General features: G+C 40.8%; 1 protein-coding gene across 4 annotated transcripts in view; it reads right to left on the reverse strand.

Moving 5' to 3' along the window:
* The window catches only part of TLE4 (TLE family member 4, transcriptional corepressor), a 154,660-nt gene that overhangs the window by 108,740 nt on the left and 25,361 nt on the right, over nucleotides 1-20,559 (reverse strand). For all 4 annotated transcript variants that reach the window (XM_060154947.1, XM_060154946.1, XM_060154949.1 and 1 more), the window contains exon 5: nucleotides 12,804-12,866. In XM_060154947.1, coding sequence (XP_060010930.1) covers nucleotides 12,804-12,866 — 63 coding nt within the window. The remainder of the gene's footprint in view (nucleotides 1-12,803; nucleotides 12,867-20,559) is intronic.

Here is a 20,559-nt window from a genome sequence, read left to right on the forward strand (position 1 = left end):
GAAGTGGACCGGACAACTAAGACCAGAAGAATGTGCAAGAGTTCCGCGAGTGAAAAGCAGGGAGAAAAGAACTGGAGGCAAAGGGAACAGCCTGGATAAGGTTCCTGAAGGATAAAGAAGCTTGTCTATCAAGGAAGAGAAAGAATGAGTGGCTGGAGGAGGAGAGAAGACTGCTCCCTAACTACTTCCCACACGATTCTGTCTCTAAATTCTCCTCCACAGTAGTGCACCCTCAGGTATTTGAAAATGGCATAATGCATGTTTTCAACTTTCTCTATTCCAGGTTAAATATCCCCAGGTCACTGGCTTTAGGAGACTCACTCATCCTTCTGGCTACTCCTCTGGCTGTGTTCAATGTGACGACACAATCTGATCCTGAGCAGATCAAATCCAAGTAGAAGTGTCACTCCACATCCATTAAGTCAGAGCCTTTTCCAGCAAGTCTACCAAGTTTACTAACACAAATGAGCTATAAATTTAACCAAAACTCTTTTAGTCAGTCTTTCCTAAATGGTATCCCAAGAAATGTTATTTAGGCCCACAAGAAATTAGGTTATTACTTATACAAAATACAATTTTAAAATTCACAAGGTGTAATTTGGCTAGTACCTGGCAAACTGCTCGCCTTCTCAGAGCTTCAAATCTCGAAAGAGGGTGAAGATGTATGCAGGCCTTTCCAAACAACTTTGGCTATGGAGCTCGGGATTAAGGCTCTCAGGAGACACCCTGGGAAATGCTGCCCGAGGCTTTCTCGTACTGACCATTTGGCCTTGTCTTCTTCATTCTCATTCATATGCAGGCAAGGCATTCTTCACTGATATGTCCAATAAGCTCTACGCGTCCAGAGCTTTCCAATAGAACTTTCTGCAATGCTGGAAACGTTCTAGATCTGTGCTCCCTAGCCACATATGGGTGGATATTGAACACAAAGTGTGGCTAGTGCGACTGAGAAACTGGATTTTTAACCACATTTAGCTTTAATTAATTTTAATTTAAATCTAGCTAGCTACTTATGGCTATGGCTACTGTACCGGACAATGCAGCTCTAACTTAAGGTACCTTAAAGCTTAAGTCCAGTAATAATAATCCAACCACTACCTAACTGAAAGTCAAAGAAATGAGTCAGTTTCTCAAATACACACTAATGTTTTTAGACACATACAGATAAGAGTTGGCACTGCTGCCTTTGGAAGGAGGCCCACATTTAAACCTGCAGAAAAAAGTTCTCCTTCCTGAGAACCATCTTTCATTTCCTGAGGGGAAGCAGGCCATAAGGATCTCACCAAATATCCAACTGTCAACCAAACACACGGCCATGCAGAACAAGTCAATCTGTCAGCCATGGAACTTGGGACAGGATTATGCTCTCTGATGCCTCACTCAGTATTGTGAGAAAAAACATTTTAAATGGAAGGCCGCCCAATGTAAAAATTAGAAAACTGGTCCAAATCCTCTAAAGCCCCACTCCAGGTGTATTAGTCACTTTAGGACATTCCTTAGATACACAACACTGTCAGAACACATTACCAACACTGATGAAATGGCCTGGCTGGGAAGCAGAGGTGTCCCGTAAAGGCTGCTGGCCCTTAATGAATGATCTCAGGTCTTACGGGTGTCACTGCATACGTGTCAGGGGACCTCTGGTGCTTTCAGCCAAGCTCTCCTACATCAAACCATGTTCTCATGAGCCACTGATTCCTTACAAAGTTAACAGCAGTAAGACAAGTTAACCTGGTGCCATTACGAGGCGAGAACACTACCACCGGTGCATGTAACCACTGTATTTTGTTCATTTCCTCCCTAAGGCACAATATGAAAGTGACTGATCACATTTTTCAACTTCTATTTCATGATTATTCTACACATGCAAAATGTGGTTCAGAATAATTCGGTGCCATATTAAGCCAGGTGCCAAATAAACAGCACTTGACATACAACCGTATCTCATAACACAGCGAAAGGGTTTGTTTTCCATCAAATTAAAAGGACCAAATTTATGCAAAGTCCAAAATAGAAGTTCATTGATTTGACTGGCTATCTTAGCCTACTGAAACTTTAATACACATTATCACTACTATGTAATTGTGTATTATTTTCTACTATTTAAATGCAATGTAGAACACCTAAATTAATCTACAGAATTCTGGAGAAAACACAACTACTGCTCATTAGAAAAGCTAACAAGGCAATAAAAACACAGTTTTGAGTTAGTTAAAATTAAAAATTAAATTTGCACTAGAAAGAATTTAAGTTGGAATGTTCCCGTTTCTCTAGGTAAATATAAGAATAAAAGAAAGAAGGCTTAAAATTTTCACTCCTAAAAATTCTAATCATCAGAGAACTTTGGTTAAACATGCTCAAAAGAATGATTTGAATTCTTTTTTTTTTCATTTGTTAATATTCACAGATGCAAGGCAAAAAGAAGTGCTCACTCCAATCTGGGCTCCTCCACAGCCTCCAAAAAGCCTGCTTCTGCTTACAGAACTCAAGGAACAAGAAAATTTAGCTATGGAATTGCAGAGGACTAGGGGAGGAGGGCAATATCCATCACCTCCTTGGCACTGAATGACTAGAAACTAGTTGTAACGACCTGCTGAAAACAAGGTTAAAGATGGATAATGCCATTTCTCCAAATCTAACGATGACCATGGGTTTGATAAATGGGAATTAGGAAGCCATTGGTCATAAGGAACCACTTTCTGTTCTCTCACCCTATCCAGTAAGGTACATACATTTCAGGTTACTTCAGGCTGTGGCTGGAAATGGTTTTAGGCCCAAGACATTAAAAATGGATCAAGTTTGATGCTGCAAAGCAATGAACCTGAGCTACTTTTTCTGAGATGTCTTAAAATTCCACAAAACCAAGAGTGACTTATCCAATATATCTTTCATGATTTGGAGGGGAGGCAGACTGTCAAAAATGTTGATCCCATGTTCTCCAGTTTGAGGACAAGACATATGCATAAAAGAGTATGTCTGAGATAGATGAGGGGAAAAGAACTATAACTTAAGGACTCACAAATGTCCCACTTATGAGAAGCAGTTTCCTTAACAATAACTTTTTCAGCTTCAAGCAGCATGTTCCTTCCAGCAAGTCTACTACAAAATATGGCAGTCCTATGAGTGATCGCCTATATTCCATCCTTCAATTGAGAGGGGTCTTCAAAAATCTTTGTGCTTTTAAAAATATGGGCATAAACATAAGCTGTGTATCTAGACCTAGATGGCCCACAGGGCCTATCACTGTTCATGGGGGTTCCTTTTCACCCCCTGTGCATGTATGAATGATAAAGAATGCCTGATGGGTGACTCTTTTTCCCTACAATTCAGACCCTGGAAGAGACTTCTATAACAAGAACTTTGCATTATTTTATATTTTACGTGATAGATTAAAATACAAGTTGTGCTGATTATATAGTCAGAGCTAGAGTTTGTCACATAAAGATACACCACTGGGTCAGTGTGACTTCCCTTCAAATCAACACTGGTAATAATAATGCTGCTCACTATTTTTATTTTGTGCACAGCACTGTGTCTAGAAGCAATTGCTAGCTATCCCTTGATATCCCTTCTATTACATTAGTTTAAGTTTTAGGTGGGCATCCTCAACTAAGACTGCATTTCCAAGTCTTCCTTGCAGCTGGCTATGGGCAAGTAAGTAGGCACTGGCCACTGCAAAGTGAGCAAACAATGTGAGCATCAGCCACACCGTGACCTTCAAAGAAGAAGCGCAAGTTCTCTCATCCTTCCTGCTGGCTGGGGCAGGACATGGTGATGCTGCGGACGATGAACATCAATATATAAGGAACTTGAGTTTACAACATCATGGAGTCACCAAATTAGCTACAGCTGCTTCTATGCAAACTGTTATGTAAGAGAAAAACAAACTTTTATTTTGCCTAAACCACTGTTCCTTTAATCTCTGTTAAAGCAGCCTAATACCAAGCTAGGTCTTTCACATTATCACTAGTCCTCATATAACAACCCTACAGTGCAGGTATCCCATTTTTCAGATGAGGAAACTGCAGCCCAGAAAAATAAAGTATTGTGTTCAACATGATAAAAGAAGCAAGTGGCTAAGCCAGGATTTGGTCCCAAGTCTGCCTAACCTCAGGCTCTTATCACACTGCCTCACACATAACATAACTCTTCCAATGAACTCTGCTCCTTGTTAGGGGAGCAACAAGTTTCTGAAAAATACAAATGGTACTCTGAGGAAAGAAGACTTTAAATTATGACGTAATACGTCACCATCGTGTAATACATTACTGACCTACAGCCTATTAGGGGTTTGAAGTTCTCAAACATCTTAAGAAAACCCTGTTAGTCACCACAAACCATACCCTGCCCATCTCAAAAATAAACTATTTTATAACCCAAGCGAAAAAAAGTACAAAAAGCACAACTGTCCTCAAAAAGCACAACTGTCCTCTAAGTAAGACCCTCAGCTAGTGCCCAACAGTTAGTTAATGCTTAATCTAACAGGATAATACGATACTTACAGGCTTTCCAAAAAAATTAAATATTGCTGCCCTTCTGAAAGATCATCTGTGTGGAACTAACCACCCACTGTTGCAAGCAGCCCCTGGAGCTGCGAGCCTAGCTTATTTCACAGGAAGACCGCCAGCCAGCCCGCCCATTCACAAATATTACCTTCAACTCTTCCCCGTTTTTTACCGAGTCCCTCCCTCCTCTCCAAATGTCTTGGGACCCAAAATAAGCTGGAATAAAATTCATTTCCCAGAAAAGGTTAAAAACAACAACAACAAAAACTGGCATTTACTATTCGAAGTGCTTTACATTTTAATACATATAGTACACATTGTAAAAATGGGGTTACTCTCACCATCTACAGGAGTATTACAACTCACAGATCAACTTTCCCAATATAAAGCCAGTAAGATGCAGAGTTGGTCTGATTCCAAGTTAGCAGGAACACCGTGCCTTGCTGCCAGGGTGTAACAAGTGGTGCATAGTCTTCAACCTACATTAGAATCGCCCTAAAGGTATGTTCCTGGAAAGGGGGGCTGGGGGGCACTGGAGATAAGTCAGTACTTACTGGCATCCTTCAATTCTGCTAAGTGCTCACTAAGGTCTAAGAGTCTACATGCTATATCCTGAAATCGCTGATACAGAGCCCATCCACACAAACTACTTGTAAAAACAAAACTAACTCCAACTAAGCCACCAGGTACTTTGAAAACAGCCAGTCCCGCAACTAGACTGAGAAATTTGTTCTTTTAGATCACAATGTGTGTAGAACACAGACCCCATCCAAAATCACTGTGTCTTCCGAGGCGAACTCTACAGCGCGAACACCTTGAAGAGTTGTCATGTTTTGGATCTTTGCTTGCTGGTTGGGGAGAGACGGGCGTTTGCTAAATTGGAAAATTAATTTTAGGAGCTAAAAGAGAATCACCCTTGAGGCTACCTAATATGCCTCATGGAGATTTTTAGCTGGTTCACAGCCCTGGGTTGTTTTAATTGATACTTTTTTCCCCTATAAGCACATCAGAGAGGAAGATAAACAATACACACTCTTCCAAAGGGCAATGACTAGAAAGGGGAGGGAGGGCTGGCTCCAGATCCTCTGAGAAGGGAACTCTGGGCTTCTCGGCTGCTGCTGCTGCAGCCAGTACTACTGCCAGCCAACCTCAGGAGCCACTGGTTACTATGTGCTAAGCTGCACCAGACAATCCCAGGGAATCCTCACAGCAATCATATGCATTCCATGCTATTATTAACTTCATCCTACAGATGAGGAAACTGAGGCTTAAAGAGGCAGATCACTTGCTAAAGGTCACCCAGCTTAACTAGGTTATAGTGAGCCATGCAATTTGTAACACGGAAGCCAGGACTCGACTCAGATGTGACTGTCATCATCCCTGGCCATCTCTTGCTTAGGGAACTGCCAACAGGAAGTTGGTTAGAGTTCCTCCTCAGCAAATGAGACCTGAAGTGAGACAGAGAAGAACTCCCCATTTACTGCTTTGAGATTTGCCTTTTACAGAAGAAATCTGAGGGCAGCAGAATTCCGAAAAGTCTTACCCATCCCTAGAAGCCAAAAGCAAGTGGGAGAAAAGAACAGCTTCAGACAGGTGAGGACTCACTCACTAGGTTTCTCTAAATCCTGATTTTAAGGATCCTGTGAAATTTTAAGAACTGTAAGTGACAATTACTCACTTAATGAAAAGAGTTGGCAATAACTTTGGAAGTGGTTGTACACAAGTGCAATAAGCACATCACTAAAACAGATATTGGCTATAATTTTTTAAAGTGTTTTGGTGAGATCTAATAGGAAAATACTTTTCTCTGATGTTACATACACAGACACACTTCGAGTCCTTGAGCTACAATTATACAACTTACTTCCCCAGAAAATGTCTTGCAGTTAAAACTAAATTTGTTCAACAGCTGTCATTCAGTACATATTTTTTTTAATCTTAGAAACTGTGGTACACTAGACACAAGCAACATTAAGCAGGTACATTAGTCAGCACATGGGAGCTAAATTAAAAACAGACTTATCTAGATGTCTGTAAATTTACTTCTTGTTCCTGCCAAACTCCAAAAAACCCCTCCAACCACTGTCCTGTAGCTTATGCACTAGTCCTCAGGAAATGTTTTTCTTTTCTCTAAATACAATCATTTACCTTTTAAATAAAAAGATTTTAGATGTCCTGCCTGCAGTCAGCCGCACACGGTGGCTTGTTGCTCCAGGACCTTGCTTCCGACATGGCATTCAAAGATGTCTTGGCTTTAAAAAGAAGATTCATTGCATGGGGAAGCAGAGAGAGGAAGGAGCCATTGAAAGCTGTGTGGCTGACAGGGTCTTGGTGCTCTGGCCAGGTGTCAGGCCTGAGCCTCTGAGGTGGGAGAGCCGAGTTCAGGACATTGGTGCAACAGATACCTCCCGGCCCCATGTAATATCAATCAGCAAGAGCTCTCCTAGAGATCTCCGTCTCAACGCTAAGACCCAGCTCCACTCAGCAACCAGAAAGCTCCAGTGCTGGACACGCCATGCCAAAAACTAGCAAGACAGGAACACAACCCCACCCATTCTGCCTAAAATCCTAATAAGTTCACAGACACCCCAAAACACACCACTGGACATGTCCTGCCCACCAGAAAGACAAGATCCAGCCTCATCCACCAGAACACAGGCACTAGTCCCCTCCACCAGGAGGCCTACACAACCCACTGAACCAACTTTAGCCACTGGGGACAAACAACAAAAACAACGGGAACTACGAACCTGCAGCCTGCAAAAAGGAGACCCCAAACATAGTAAGTTAAGCAAAATGAGAAGACAGAAAAACACACAGCAGATGAAGGAGCAAGGTAAAAACCCACCAGACCAAACAAATGAAAAGGAAATAGGCAGTCTACCTGAAAAAGAATTCAGAGTAATGATAGTAAAGATATCCAAAATCTTGGAAATAGAATGGAGAAAATACAAGAAACATTTAACAAGGACCTAGAAGAACTAAAGAGCAAACAATGATGAACAACATAATAAATGAAATTAAAACTTCTCTAGAAGGAATCAATAGCAGAATAACTGAGGCCGAAGAACAGGTAAGTGACCTGGAAGATAAAATAGTGGAAATAACTACTGCAGAACAGAATAAAGGAAAAAGAATGAAAAGAATTGAGGACAGTCTCAGCCTTCTCACACTCTTCCAAAATATAGCAGAGAGAGGAACACTCCCAAACTCATTCTACAAGGCCACCATCACACTGAGACCAAAACCAGACAAAGATGTCACAAAGAAAGAAAACTACAGGCCGATATCACTGATGAACATAGATGCAAAAATCCTCAACAAAATACTAGCAAACAGAATCCAACAGCACATTAAAAGGATCATACACCATGATCAAGTGAGGTTTATCCCAGGAATGCAAGGACTCTTCAATATATGCAAATAAATCAATGTGATACACCATATTAACAAACTGAAGGGTAAAAACCATATGATAATCTCAATAGATGCAGAAAAAGCTTTTGACAAAATTCAACATCCATTTATGATAAAAACCCTCCAGAAAATAGGCATAGAGGGAACTTACCTCAACATAATAAAGGCCATACATGACAAACCCACAGCCAACATCATTCTTAATGGTGAAAAACTGAAACCTTTTCCACTAAGATCAGGAATAAGACAAGGTTGCTCACTCTCACCACTATTATTCAACATAGTTTTGGAAGTTTTACCCACAGCAATCAAAGAATAAAAAGAAATAAAAGGAGTCCAAATTGGAAAAGAAGAAGTAAAGCTGTCAGTGTTTGCAGATGGCATGATACTATACATATAGAATCCTAAAGATGCTACCAGAAAACTACTAGGACTAATCAATGAATTTGGTAAAGTAGCAGGATACAAAATTAATACATGGAAATCTCTTGCATTCCTGTATACTAATGATGAACAATCTGAAAGAGAAATTAAGGAAACACTCCCATTTACCACTGCAACAAAAAGAATAAAACACCTAGGAATAAACCCACCTAAGGAGACAAAAGACCTGTATGCAGAAAATTATAAGACACTGATGAAAGAAATTAAAGATGATACAAACAGATGGAGAGATATACCATGTTCTTGAATGAGAAGAATCAACATTGGGAAAATGACTATACTACCCAAAGCAATCTGCAGATTCAATGCAATCCCTATCAAACTACCAATGGCATTTTTCACAGGACTAGAACAAAAGATTTCACAATTTGTATGGAAACACAAAAGACCCCGAATAGCCAAAGCAATCTTGAGAACGAAAAACGGAGCTGGAGGAGTCAGACTCCCTGACTTCAGACTATACTACAAAGTTACAGTAATCAAGACAGTATGGTACTGGCACAGAAACAGAAATATAGATCAATGGAACAGGATAGAAAGCCCAGAGATAAACCCATGCACATATGGTCACCTAAAGGAGGCAAGAACATACAGTGGAGAAAAGACAGCCTCTTCAATAAGTGGTGCTATGAAAACTGGACAGCTACATGTAAAAGAATGAAATTACAACACTCCCTAACACCATACACAAAAACTCAAGATGGATTAAACACCTAAATGTAAGGCCAGACAGTATAAAACTCTTAGAGGAAAACATAGGCAGGACACTGTATCACATAAATCACAGCAAGGTCCTTTTTGACCCATCTCCTAGAGAAACGGAAATAAAAGCAAAAATAAGCAAATGGGACCTAATGAAACTTAAAATCTTCTGCACAGCAAAGGAAACCATAAACAAGATGAAAAGACAACCCTCAGAATGGGAGAAAATACTTGCAAATGAAGCAACTGACAAAGGATTCATCTCCAAAATATACAAGCAGCTCATGCAGCTCAATATCAAAAAAACAAACAACCCAATCCAAAACTGGGTAGAAGACCTAAATAGACATTTCTCCAAGGAAGGTATACAGATGGCCAACAAACACATGAAAGGATGCTCAACATCACTAATCATTAGATAAATGCAAACAAAACTACAATGAGGTATCACCTCACACCAGTCAGAATGGCCATCATCAAAAAATCTACAAACCATAAATGTTGGAGAGGGTGTGGAGAAAAGGGAACCCTCTTGCACTGTTGGTGGGAATGTAAATTGATACAGCCACTATGGAGAACGGTATGGAGGTTCCTTAAAAAACTAAAAATAGAACTACCATATGACTTAGTAATCCCACTGCTGGGCATATACACTGAGAAAACCATAATTCCAAAAGAGTCATGTACCAGTGTTCACTGCAGCTCTATTTACAATAGCCAGGACATGGAAGCAGCCTAAGTGTCCATCGACAGATGAATGGATAAAGAAGATGTGGCACATAAATACAATGGAGTATTACTCAGCCATAAAAAGAAACGAAATTGAGTCATTTGTAGCAAGGTGGATGGACCTGGACACTGTCATACAGAGTGAAGTAAGTCAGAAAGAGAAAAACATACCGTATGCTAACACATATATACGGAGTCTAAGGGGAAAAAAATCGTTCTGAAGAACCTAGGGGCAGGACGGGAACAAATTCGGAGATGTAGAGAATGGACTTGAGGACAGGGGGAGGGGGATGGGTAAGCTAGGATGAAGTGATGGCTAAGCTAGGATGAAGTGAGAGAGTGGCATGGGCATAGTATATACACTACCAACTGTAAAATAGATGGCTAGTGGGAAGCAGCCACATAGCACAGGGAGATCAGCTCGGTGCTTTGTGACCACCTAGAGGGGTGGGATAGGGAGGGTGGGAGGGAGACGCAAGAGGGAGGGGATATATATATATATACATATATATATGTATATATATATAGCTGATTTACTTTGTTATACAGCAGAACTAACACACCATTGTAAAGCAATTATACTCCAATAAAGATGTTTTTAAAAATTAAATAAAAAAAAAGATTTTAAAATAAATTCTAATGCCGCAGCTGCCCTTCTGGCAGTGAGACTGTCACACAGAGAGCCAGTGTTAAAAGATCAGATTAAGAGCCTTCAGTCCTAGCACCAGGTGACGCTTGCAGCCATGCAACAGTGATTTTGCACGTCTCTGAAGAGACAGGAAATAGAATTCATCTTCCTCTAATAACCTGCCTCCTGCCCTCCCTCCAGAGTACAGTCCATCTGCCTCAGGGTAGAGGCAAGTAGTGCGATGCTCACAGAATGCCCAGAAGAGGAAACAAGGTGGGCAGGGTTCAGACACAAAACATCCGAGAGGCCCGCACTGGACGGGGCAACAAACATGTCTGTTGCCCACACATTAAAAGATATACACACACCTTAGGAAACTAAAAAACAGAAGAGCCAATTAAATCCAAAGCAAGCAGAAGAAAAGATATACACAGCATCAGCATTTAGAAAACCATGACACAGGTCATCCATTACACATGTCAAGGATTTCAACCAAGAAATGTCAAAAGTATTGGGGAAATAAACAGTAGTGAGATTATGGTGCCTATCCTCCCAGCTTAAGGCAGAAAAGGAGTTGCCAGTACCTCCCCACGGCTTTCCTCCACAGGGTGCGACTTCCTTAGCCAATTAATTCCAGTCCAGTCTTGCTCAGCACCACTACCATTACAGTCTGCTCCTACCGGGCCTGCTCACACAAACAACATAACTCATGTGGGAAAACGACCTACTGGCAAATCAGCTAGCTCCACCAACACCCCAAGATCTCCTCCCACATGTGAACATAACCCCACAGATCCTGCAAAAATGCCATGGGAATAAGCTGTACTGGTGATTATGTGTAGGAGTCTGTGTCTTCAGAAGCCTACAATCTAATACCCGCCCAGGGAAAATTCTAACTTTTCCCTCTGCCTTGGGGAACACCACCTCAGCCTGGTCACAGCATGGTGGGTTACACATTCTTCCCATTCACCACCTCCATAAAGCAGAGCTGCTTAAAGTAAGAAGAAATACACGCTGGTATGGATCAGGCAAAGGGCAGCCAGACTTCTAAAGAAACGCAAACAGGCCCCTTGCCTCTCCTTCAGCACTCCATGTAATCTAGTCAGCAAGCAAATCCTGAGCAGAAATAGGTAATTGGGAATATAGTGGGCAGTGGTTTTGTGGTCACAGCTAAAGGACGAGAAAGACTTCCTTTGTTGTTTGTGATCCAGAAGAGCATTTGAGTTCAGGATATTAACTTAGGTCCATGGTTTGTGAATATGAGCGCCCCCAAAGGATATATTCCCATGAAAGTTCCTCATGGTTACTGAGGTCTAACCCAGCTCAGACCAGATAAGAAGTCAGATAGGGATCCATCCACATATCTATAACACACAGGAACGCTCAAATACCGGCTGCATGCTAACCTCGGCGCATGCCCACTGGCAGGCAGGCGGGTGAACCGTTCTCCTGAAAAGCGGTGACACAACTGAAGGGAAGGAGGGAAATGCCTCAGTGCCTTCCAGCCCACAACACCAAGCACTGTGGCTGCAAGACGTGCAGCTATTCCATTTATTAGCTTCTTCCTTCTCACAGCTGATCTTACCTGAGCAAATGAAGGATTCAGTAGTCCAGAAGCAAAAACTCTCTCTCTCCAGCTGGTGCACCTAAACTTTGTAACTACTAAAAGCAAGCAAGCAAGCAAGCAAGCAGAGGAGGAAAAAAAAAAAAAAAGCCACCATGCACTAGAAATGTACCTCCTCATTCCACCATGTATGCACCTGTGGGCAGCGTGCACACTTCCACTAGTGGGAGCAGAAGAAAGCAAAGTGAGCTGCACGTGGGGGCCTGGCGAGGCGTGAAGTCTGTGGTACTCAGAGAAATGAGTCCACTGAGTCCATCTTTTGTGTCTTTTTCCCAAATGCACCCACAATGTAAAGACTTCATCAGGTAGTAAGAAGTAACTTTTTAGAAGTTGCTAGCCAAAAGTTACATCAGTTTGTTTACTATGTAAAGGTTTTTTGATATATCTTCTGGCAACTCTTAATGCCCAGTGACAAAAGTATAGAACAAGCTCTTGGCTTCCGGGCAATTTTTCAATCTCCCCTATTAGATGCCATTATGACAAAGTCATAATTCTGAGCAACACTACATAGTCCAATGACAGAAAAAGATTTAACAACTGAATTTTGCTTAGCACATTAGAAAATACTCCATTATATAAACACAATTATATTCCACTGAATGTTAATAAGGTGTAGAAGTTGGAATGCGAACACTGTATCTTAGAAATGTGCAATACAAACACCAAGAGACAGACGAGGCCAAGGAGTCAGTTTTATCGGCAAAACCACTGAAATGGTACCTTCCAGCCCAATGCTTGAAACCAACTGCCTTACCTCTTGGGACAGGAAAGGAATGACTTGTGCACAGATAGCATTCAGCCTCTTGACAATCTCTGCCTGCAAAGAAAAGAAAAGAAAAGAAAAAAAAAAAAAAAAAGGAAAGGAAAGCAATAAAGAGAACAGTCAGCTGGTTACAAATTCCCGAAATATCAACAGGATGATATTAAAACACACTTTATATTCTGGCTGGCGGATTTCCTAAGGAAGAGGAAAACTCTCATCAGCAAGCCCATTAAAAGGAGGCAGTGACAACAGTGCCACATTAATAGCACAATTTATTAACCAGCATTCATCTTAAAAAGTCAACCTTCAAGCACCAGGACAACATACAAAGGAATTTAATTTTCATGACTGGAAATCTGCTTTCAGAAGCCTTCAACGGGACCCTTGTTCATTCTAATGTGGTTTTACATAAAACCTTGCGTCTTTTGAATTTAGATGGTAAAGATACATTCTTCCCTATACCCCAACTTCCCTCACCTAATAACTCACTGGAGTTTGACATTTGCAGCCTTTGCTTTATTTAAACACAGGCACTGAGATTTCATGAGAAAGTCCCCAACCTCCTTAAAGAACAGCACCCAACCAACTCAGGTGAGCTGACTACTTCAGATCCTTAGTTATAAACTGTTGGGAAATGGCATGTTTTTGTCAACCATTAAAATTTCCAAATGTGTCCCACCAGGGTTTTCAGTGTGCAGAGGTTTAGAACATGCTAAAATCCTCCTATACTTAGCAGAAAGCAATTATTTATATATGGTGACTAACCTTGGGAACATTAATTACCATTGTACTATAGATCTGCAAAAGTCCCAAATATGTCAGATAATAGAGCGTATTTTCTATTAATTTGGTAAGTGTTCAAATTTTAGACAAATAGGATTCTACAGTAAGGTAAAAAAAAAGAAACGCCACCACTATGTTTTCTTTAAAAAGCTACCCAGGGGCTTCCCTGGTGGCACAGTGGTTGAGAGTCCGCCTGCCAATGCAGGGGACACGGGTTCGTGCCCCGGTCCGGGAAGATCCCACATGCTGCGGAGTGGCTGGGCCCGTGAGCCATGGCCGCTGAGCCTGTGCTCCGCAACGGGAGAGGCCACAACAGTGAGAGGCCCGCGGAATTCCAAAAAAAAAAAAAAAAGCTACCCAGAACTTCACTGATCTTCACCTTAATTTACATTATCAGATGGTTCCTTATATACTTTAGTACGTGACATGTAGACAACAGGGTTTTTACACGCATATACACAAAAAACTTTTTTTCCAGTTTTATTGAGATATAATTGACATATGGCACTCTATAAGGTTAAGGTGTACAGCGTGATGATTTGACTTACATATATATTGTGAAATGATTACTGCAGTAAGTTTAGTTAACATCCATCAAAACAGCTTATTTTTTAATGATGGAGTGAGGAAAAAGGAGAGGCAAGAAGTGATGGGAGACAGAAAACATAAAGCAATTACTATTCCTGAGACATTCTTAATGTAAATTCCATCCAGGGTCAGTTCCTCATTTTACAGGAGGACAAAAATTCTCCTTTTCATGCCAAGTCATTACCAGAATGACAGCGACACTCCACTTGTGCAATCTAGGTTTCCTTCTTTCATCAGCAACCCTTCTGACTTTGTGGCTACGCAATCTTTTAAATACCAGCACCTTAAAAACTTTGCCAGCCAAGAGAAAACACAAATTCACCATGAAGTTTCAAACCTAAGCTTTCCCTTCCAGCCTGCATTCCTAACAGGATGGACAAAAACCCAGTACCAATAAGCAGCAGTGAATAAGGACCCAACTGTGCTGACCTGATTTAATTTACTGCCCTGGCCCCGTGGAGCATTTAGCTATCCTTTAAGAATGCTTAAACTACCATGAAAAGCTGCAGTGGGAATCACCAAACCACTCTCCACCTGGACCGAACATACCACAGTGGTTACAGGGTGAAATTCCAGTGCGAGCTGAGAAAATAGAGCAGCATGCACCAGACTGAAAGCACTAGTCTCAGAGGCATTTAGTTGTTAAGCTTTTTTAGGCAGAGGTGGAGGGGGAGAGAATAAAAGATAATGAGATACTTTGGGGCAAACCAAACTGATGATTCTAATGCTTAGAACCATCTGCCAAGCATATTTTCCTCATTATGTTGTTTACATAAATAAAATAGTCCCTTGCTAGGAGGGTTGAAAAATGTGTGGGCACATAAGAAAACTGAGTTCTCTAGTTTGCCTACATAACCCAGGCAACAAAAACTACCCTAAGGAAACTCACTCATCTGTCAAAATAAAGACCAAGAGGTACTTATTTGGCTCCTTTAATGTAGGGCCTAGGCCATGTTAAGTCTGAGCAACTATGAAAAAAAAATCTACATTTCCTTAAAAATAAATGTAGAAAAGCCAAAAAGTCGTTTTACTGACTCATGTATGTTAAGATACATACATAACAGAAAAAAGGGGGTAGAAACCTTCCAAACTTTTTCTTTAAAGGTCTCCTTTTGTCTAAAAGACTTCTTAATTTCTTTAAGTTGTCACGCCAACGGATTTTCCTGGTCAGGCTAATTGGCAGCAGGGGGGTAGGATGTGTGTGTGTTGTGTGTTGTGTGTGTGTGTGTGTGTGTGTGATTTCATAAAATTAAGCGGGTCATTCCTCACTTTGAAAGCTAAAGTTGCCTCGGAAACACTGCTGCTTCCATGGGCATCTAATTTTGCCTCTTTTGTCCCACAGGACCCAGCTTTAGGGAGGCCATCATTTATTTACAGGCCTTTCCACTGGGCTTCAGCGATCAGCCAATAATACTGTGGACACACACTTCTAATGGCCTATGTTTTGAAACTGAGTCTAATCTAATGGCTGGGGCCCAAACTCCTTTTCCAGCACAGCCATTAAAGGATGTAGGTTATTGCTGTTGTCACCACTGATATTTGTCATTGTAATGTAATTAGGGCCCTAAAATGATGCATTACAGCCCTTGGCACAGCTTCTATTAAAATCTTTTCTTCTGCTCACTGAACTGCGACCTGCTTTCTGATGAATAACAGACAGACAGCTTTAGGGTAAGGAGCAGATTCATCAAAGAAGTATTTTTCAGCTTTGGGGAAAGAGAGGGGGGAAAAAAAGGCAACCTAGGAGGAAAAGCCACAATATACATTTGAATTTCATCTGACCACTTGAAATTCTGATTGCATCTGATGAATCTTGCTTAGACAATATATTTCCCAGTCTTCGAATCACATGGTTAATCAGGGCTCTAATCTGCTATCCATCAGCCTATGCCAGTGCTGTAGCTTCCAATCAAATTTATAGGTGATGCGGCTCATGCATCCCTGAGCAAGTACATTCACAGCCCATTTAAACAGGCAGAGATTCTGAAATACAGCTGTGAGGGTTACTGGATGTTATCATGGTATTCAACGCTTTATGGAACTGCTAACTATTGCCTTCAGATGCCCATGATATTCCAAAATAGGATTAATGGCCTCCATAAAAGAACAATTGTTCATGCCAAAATATAACAAAATGATTGTTTTTGCAGCCATAGTTTGTTAAATACATTAACAATTTTGACACTTCTATTACGTTTTCTTCGATCCATCAATATATTCATGAAAAAGAAAAAAGTCCCACACGTACTATTTTCCTACCCTCAATTCACTACCATTCCATTTCCTCCTTCTATAATGTCCCTCCTTTATGCCACCCTCCAATAAAAAGAACCAATAAAAATAATGACCATTCCACTTAAAAAACAAAAAATCTGTTTGGGCAAAATTTTTTAGAAAAAGGCAACTTAACAAAAGAGGCATTCTATGAAATCCCTTGGTTATGCACTTGGCACCTGGCACATGAAGGCGGACAGACTAACCGACCCCGAAGTGGTGACGGCCAGTGGACTAGCAGCATGACCGGTTAAGTGATGAAACAGACAAACAGCGAGAAAAACCATTTATCGCTTTTTTCTTCACACTCCAACTCAAGAATCATTGCAAAATTTATTAACTACCTTGCATCATGGGAAAGTAATGTCACACACTGAAAAGAATGCCACAGTTCAATCCCTTCATTAAAAAGTAACAAATACTAAAGCACACAATATCGGATATTTTCTTTATTACTTGTAACAAATTAGTTATTTAAGTAAGACAAAAAACTAGTTAAGCCTACACTTTTATTGAATTACATCCCCTCAAATAGTCCTAATAAAAAATCTAATTTTTGATTATTTCTGCCTATGACTTCCTTAAAAAATAAATTTTATTTTAATGACATAATAAACTTGAGAGAAAGTACAGATTACTTTATCGAAGACAAGTATCAAAAGCAATTGTTTGTTTAACAAATGTTTGTGTTTTTGTTCTCTCATCAAAATAGGAACAACACTACTATATAGTATTGTTGAAATAAAACAGAGTAACAAAACATTACTAAGAAACCATTTCAGTAGCCAATGGGGTGGGAGGGAGGGGCAAAAAACCTATTAGAGTTTCAAGAAAACATTCTTAAAGAATAACATTTCACAACTGATTTGTTCTTGTACAGCAGCTTCTTTGCCAGAAAAATGTTTTAAGATGAATCTATGTATTGTATTAAGTGTTTTATCAAGAACATACACCCATCTATTATATTTAAACACCAAAAAGTGAAGAAAAATTCCCACTTATTCTATCTGAAATGCTTTTCAGAGTAAGTACAAATAAATCTTGCAACCCTCTCCTTCAACCCCTTTTACCACTACAGAACCAAGACTGCAATTTTTTGTTTCAATCCGAAAATATCTTGATTTGTTATTGATTTGTTCCAAATTATCTGAGAAACAGTACAACTTCTGGAAGTGATCCTGCCTGTCCATAGATTAAAAAGTCAGAAGACTAATGAGAAATTCTTCCCAACTTAATAAAAATCCAGACTACACATAGGAAGAAATATTCAAGTAGTACTATTTCTCTAAACTGGCAGCTCAGTGTTTATCTTGGCATCAAATTTCAACTTGACAAAAGAGCTAAGAACATGTAATAAATAAAATTCTTTGTATTTTTTAAAAAAGCCAGACTGGAATAAGGCTTAGAGATTTAGATCAAAGGTACTGTCAAGCACCACCAGCAAGCTGGTAAACCAGATGCCTAAGTTATTTTGGTACAGGTGATTATTTTGCACAAAGTATTTTATACTGCTTAATAAAGCAATAAAATGAAGTAGTAACATTGTAAGAATCAATGTAACAGGACATCTATGAGTTCCCTAAAGGACTGATTCAAACTACTAAGACTTTTTTTTTGCGATGTATTAAGACAATCTGTAAAAGCTCTCATCATCCCACTTCCTCTAACAAGAAAGAGACACTGTCTCGGAGTACTCAATTAGTATTACCTTGAATGATATGAAAGTGCCAATATTCAACCATTTTTTTTTATCCACTCCCCCTCCCCAGTGAGTTTAACTAAAGCAATGATTCTGCTGATTGTGATATCTCAAGCAATGTCAATCTGCTTTGTGTTTTGAACTCATGTTTATGCTACTTTACTGCATGCCAATTGTGCTTTTAAAGTGCCCAGCATGCAGTTATTAACTGCATATACTGAGGTATCCCACTTGTTTGTCCTAACAAGATATTCAGGTGCTACTGTTCATGGTGCTAGTGTAGGAACACACAGGATGAGGTCTTTCCCAGAGAGTATCACAGAATACCTATATTTCACGAAACTATTTCCATCTATCCCCAAAGGTGAAGCTGTATCTTACTGAAGCATTTTTGCAATGGTTAGAAAAAAGGGTCCCTTCCTCTCACCTCTTGAGCTTTCTAGACGGTCTTTAAGGGAATTCCCAGATATTTGCCTATTATCCTACCTACATCTTCCGGGCTCTGGTTATTGTGTTTAACTACTGTTCCAAATGTCAAGAGTGATATTTTATCACGGTTGAGAATGACAATCATTTTGCCTGACAGACATCCAGTTAATACCCCAAGGTCAAATCATTCTGGTTCTCAAGTCTGAAAAACACTGGAACCAATGGTAAGGTTATACTCAGCTCTACCAGAGGGGTGGGGCAAGGAAAATGGAAAAAAAGATGGGCGGGAAAAGTGGGATGTCAGGAGTAGGGAAAGCAAACGCCTTTCTCTGGTGGACTTAACCCCAGCCTCTGCAGAACCAGGTGGTCAGAAAACCTGATGACCGAATACCAAGACACTCAGGGTTCTGCACATGCTCATTTCCTCAGCACTCCTGGGCCAGTGTATCACACAGCAAGCCCTGCCAGCTATTTTCTGATTTCTCTTCTCTCTCTCCCTGTCTCTGAATCACTTTCTTCTTTTCTTTTTTTGTTTGCCCTACTCTTTCCCACTGACATAAATGTACAGGTGCCTTGAATGAGGATTTCCAATTAAGCATTTTCATTCTCAGCAATGGTTGGAGGGCACAAATATTCCTTGTGCCCATAGTAGGCGAAGATATTCACCTTGGTTTCCCCCAAAATGATTTCAATGTACGTGAGAAATATCTGAAAACAGAGGAATTTGAATACTGGAATAAAACCAAAAAGAAAACAAAAACAATAAAGGGTCTTACCAAGCTCTCATCAAGGACACCTATTCTCCAGGAAAGCAACAAGCCACCTTTCATACACTGAGAGCCATGCTCTACTTTTCAGTCTATACTCTTAGGTTGGGCTAAAGGCTTCCTTGTCTACTTCCTTCTTGTTTATCTCCATTTTTCAACAAATCTTCATCTATATCCATATTCCTCAGCACTTCCTTTTCTCTTGTCCTTTCAATTCTAGAATGACCTCTATTGGTTTCCTCTTCCTCCTCCCAATTACATAAAATGTCAACTTTTTGAAGCCATCACTGCCAAGGTACCCTTCCATCCCCTTCAACTGTTTTCTCTGTTTAATAAAACAGTCGGCTCTTTTCAAAAGCAAAGTTTTGCTCTTCCGCTGTTTGCACTTACACCGCCCTGCCAAACACGTGCCCTACCATACAGGTCCCGGCACAGCAGGCAAGTGCATCCACAGGGCCCGCCAGAGATCTGACCCTGGCATCAAAAAATGGGGGTGACCAAAGCCTGGCAAGGGTAAGGGAGAGTCCCTCTGCCTGGAGCCACCTCCCTCAGACCTCGTCATGGCTCACTGCCTACTCATCATTTCAGTCTCAGTCCACAGGACCCCTCCTCAGACAACTTCACTCAGCATCCTCTGGGGCTCCTTCTCCCTGTCACTCTCCAGCCCATTACAGTCTTCTTCACAACATTCATAATCACCTGAAATTACCTCACCTATGTTTTTTTTTTTTTTGCAGTACGTGGGCCTCTCACTGTTGTGGCCTCTCCCGTTGCAGAGCATAGACTCCGGACGCGCAGGCTCAGCGGCCATGGCTCACGGGCCCAGCCGCTCCGCGGCATGTGGGATCCTCCGGGACCGGGGCACGAACCCGTGTCCCCTGCATTGGCAGGCGGACTCTCAACCACTGCGCCACCAGGGAAGCCCACACCTATGTTTTTGTTTACATGTACTAGCGTAGTGCTTCTCAAACTTTAGTGTGCATACTAATCACTTGGGAATGTGGTTAAAAATCCAGCCTAGAGTGGGGCCTAAGAGTCTACACTTCTAACAAACTCCAAAGTGACACTGGCACTAGGGGTCTGCAGACCAACATTAGGTCTGCAGCAAGGTTACAGAGAATGGAGGCTCAATGAGGGCAGAGAGAGATTTGTCTATACCCCAGTCCTGGTATGTAGAAGACACTCAAAAATATTTGTTGAGTGACCA

This window comes from Lagenorhynchus albirostris, chromosome 7 (assembly GCF_949774975.1).
Source record: "Lagenorhynchus albirostris chromosome 7, mLagAlb1.1, whole genome shotgun sequence".
Classification (NCBI taxonomy): Eukaryota; Metazoa; Chordata; class Mammalia; order Artiodactyla; family Delphinidae; genus Lagenorhynchus; species Lagenorhynchus albirostris.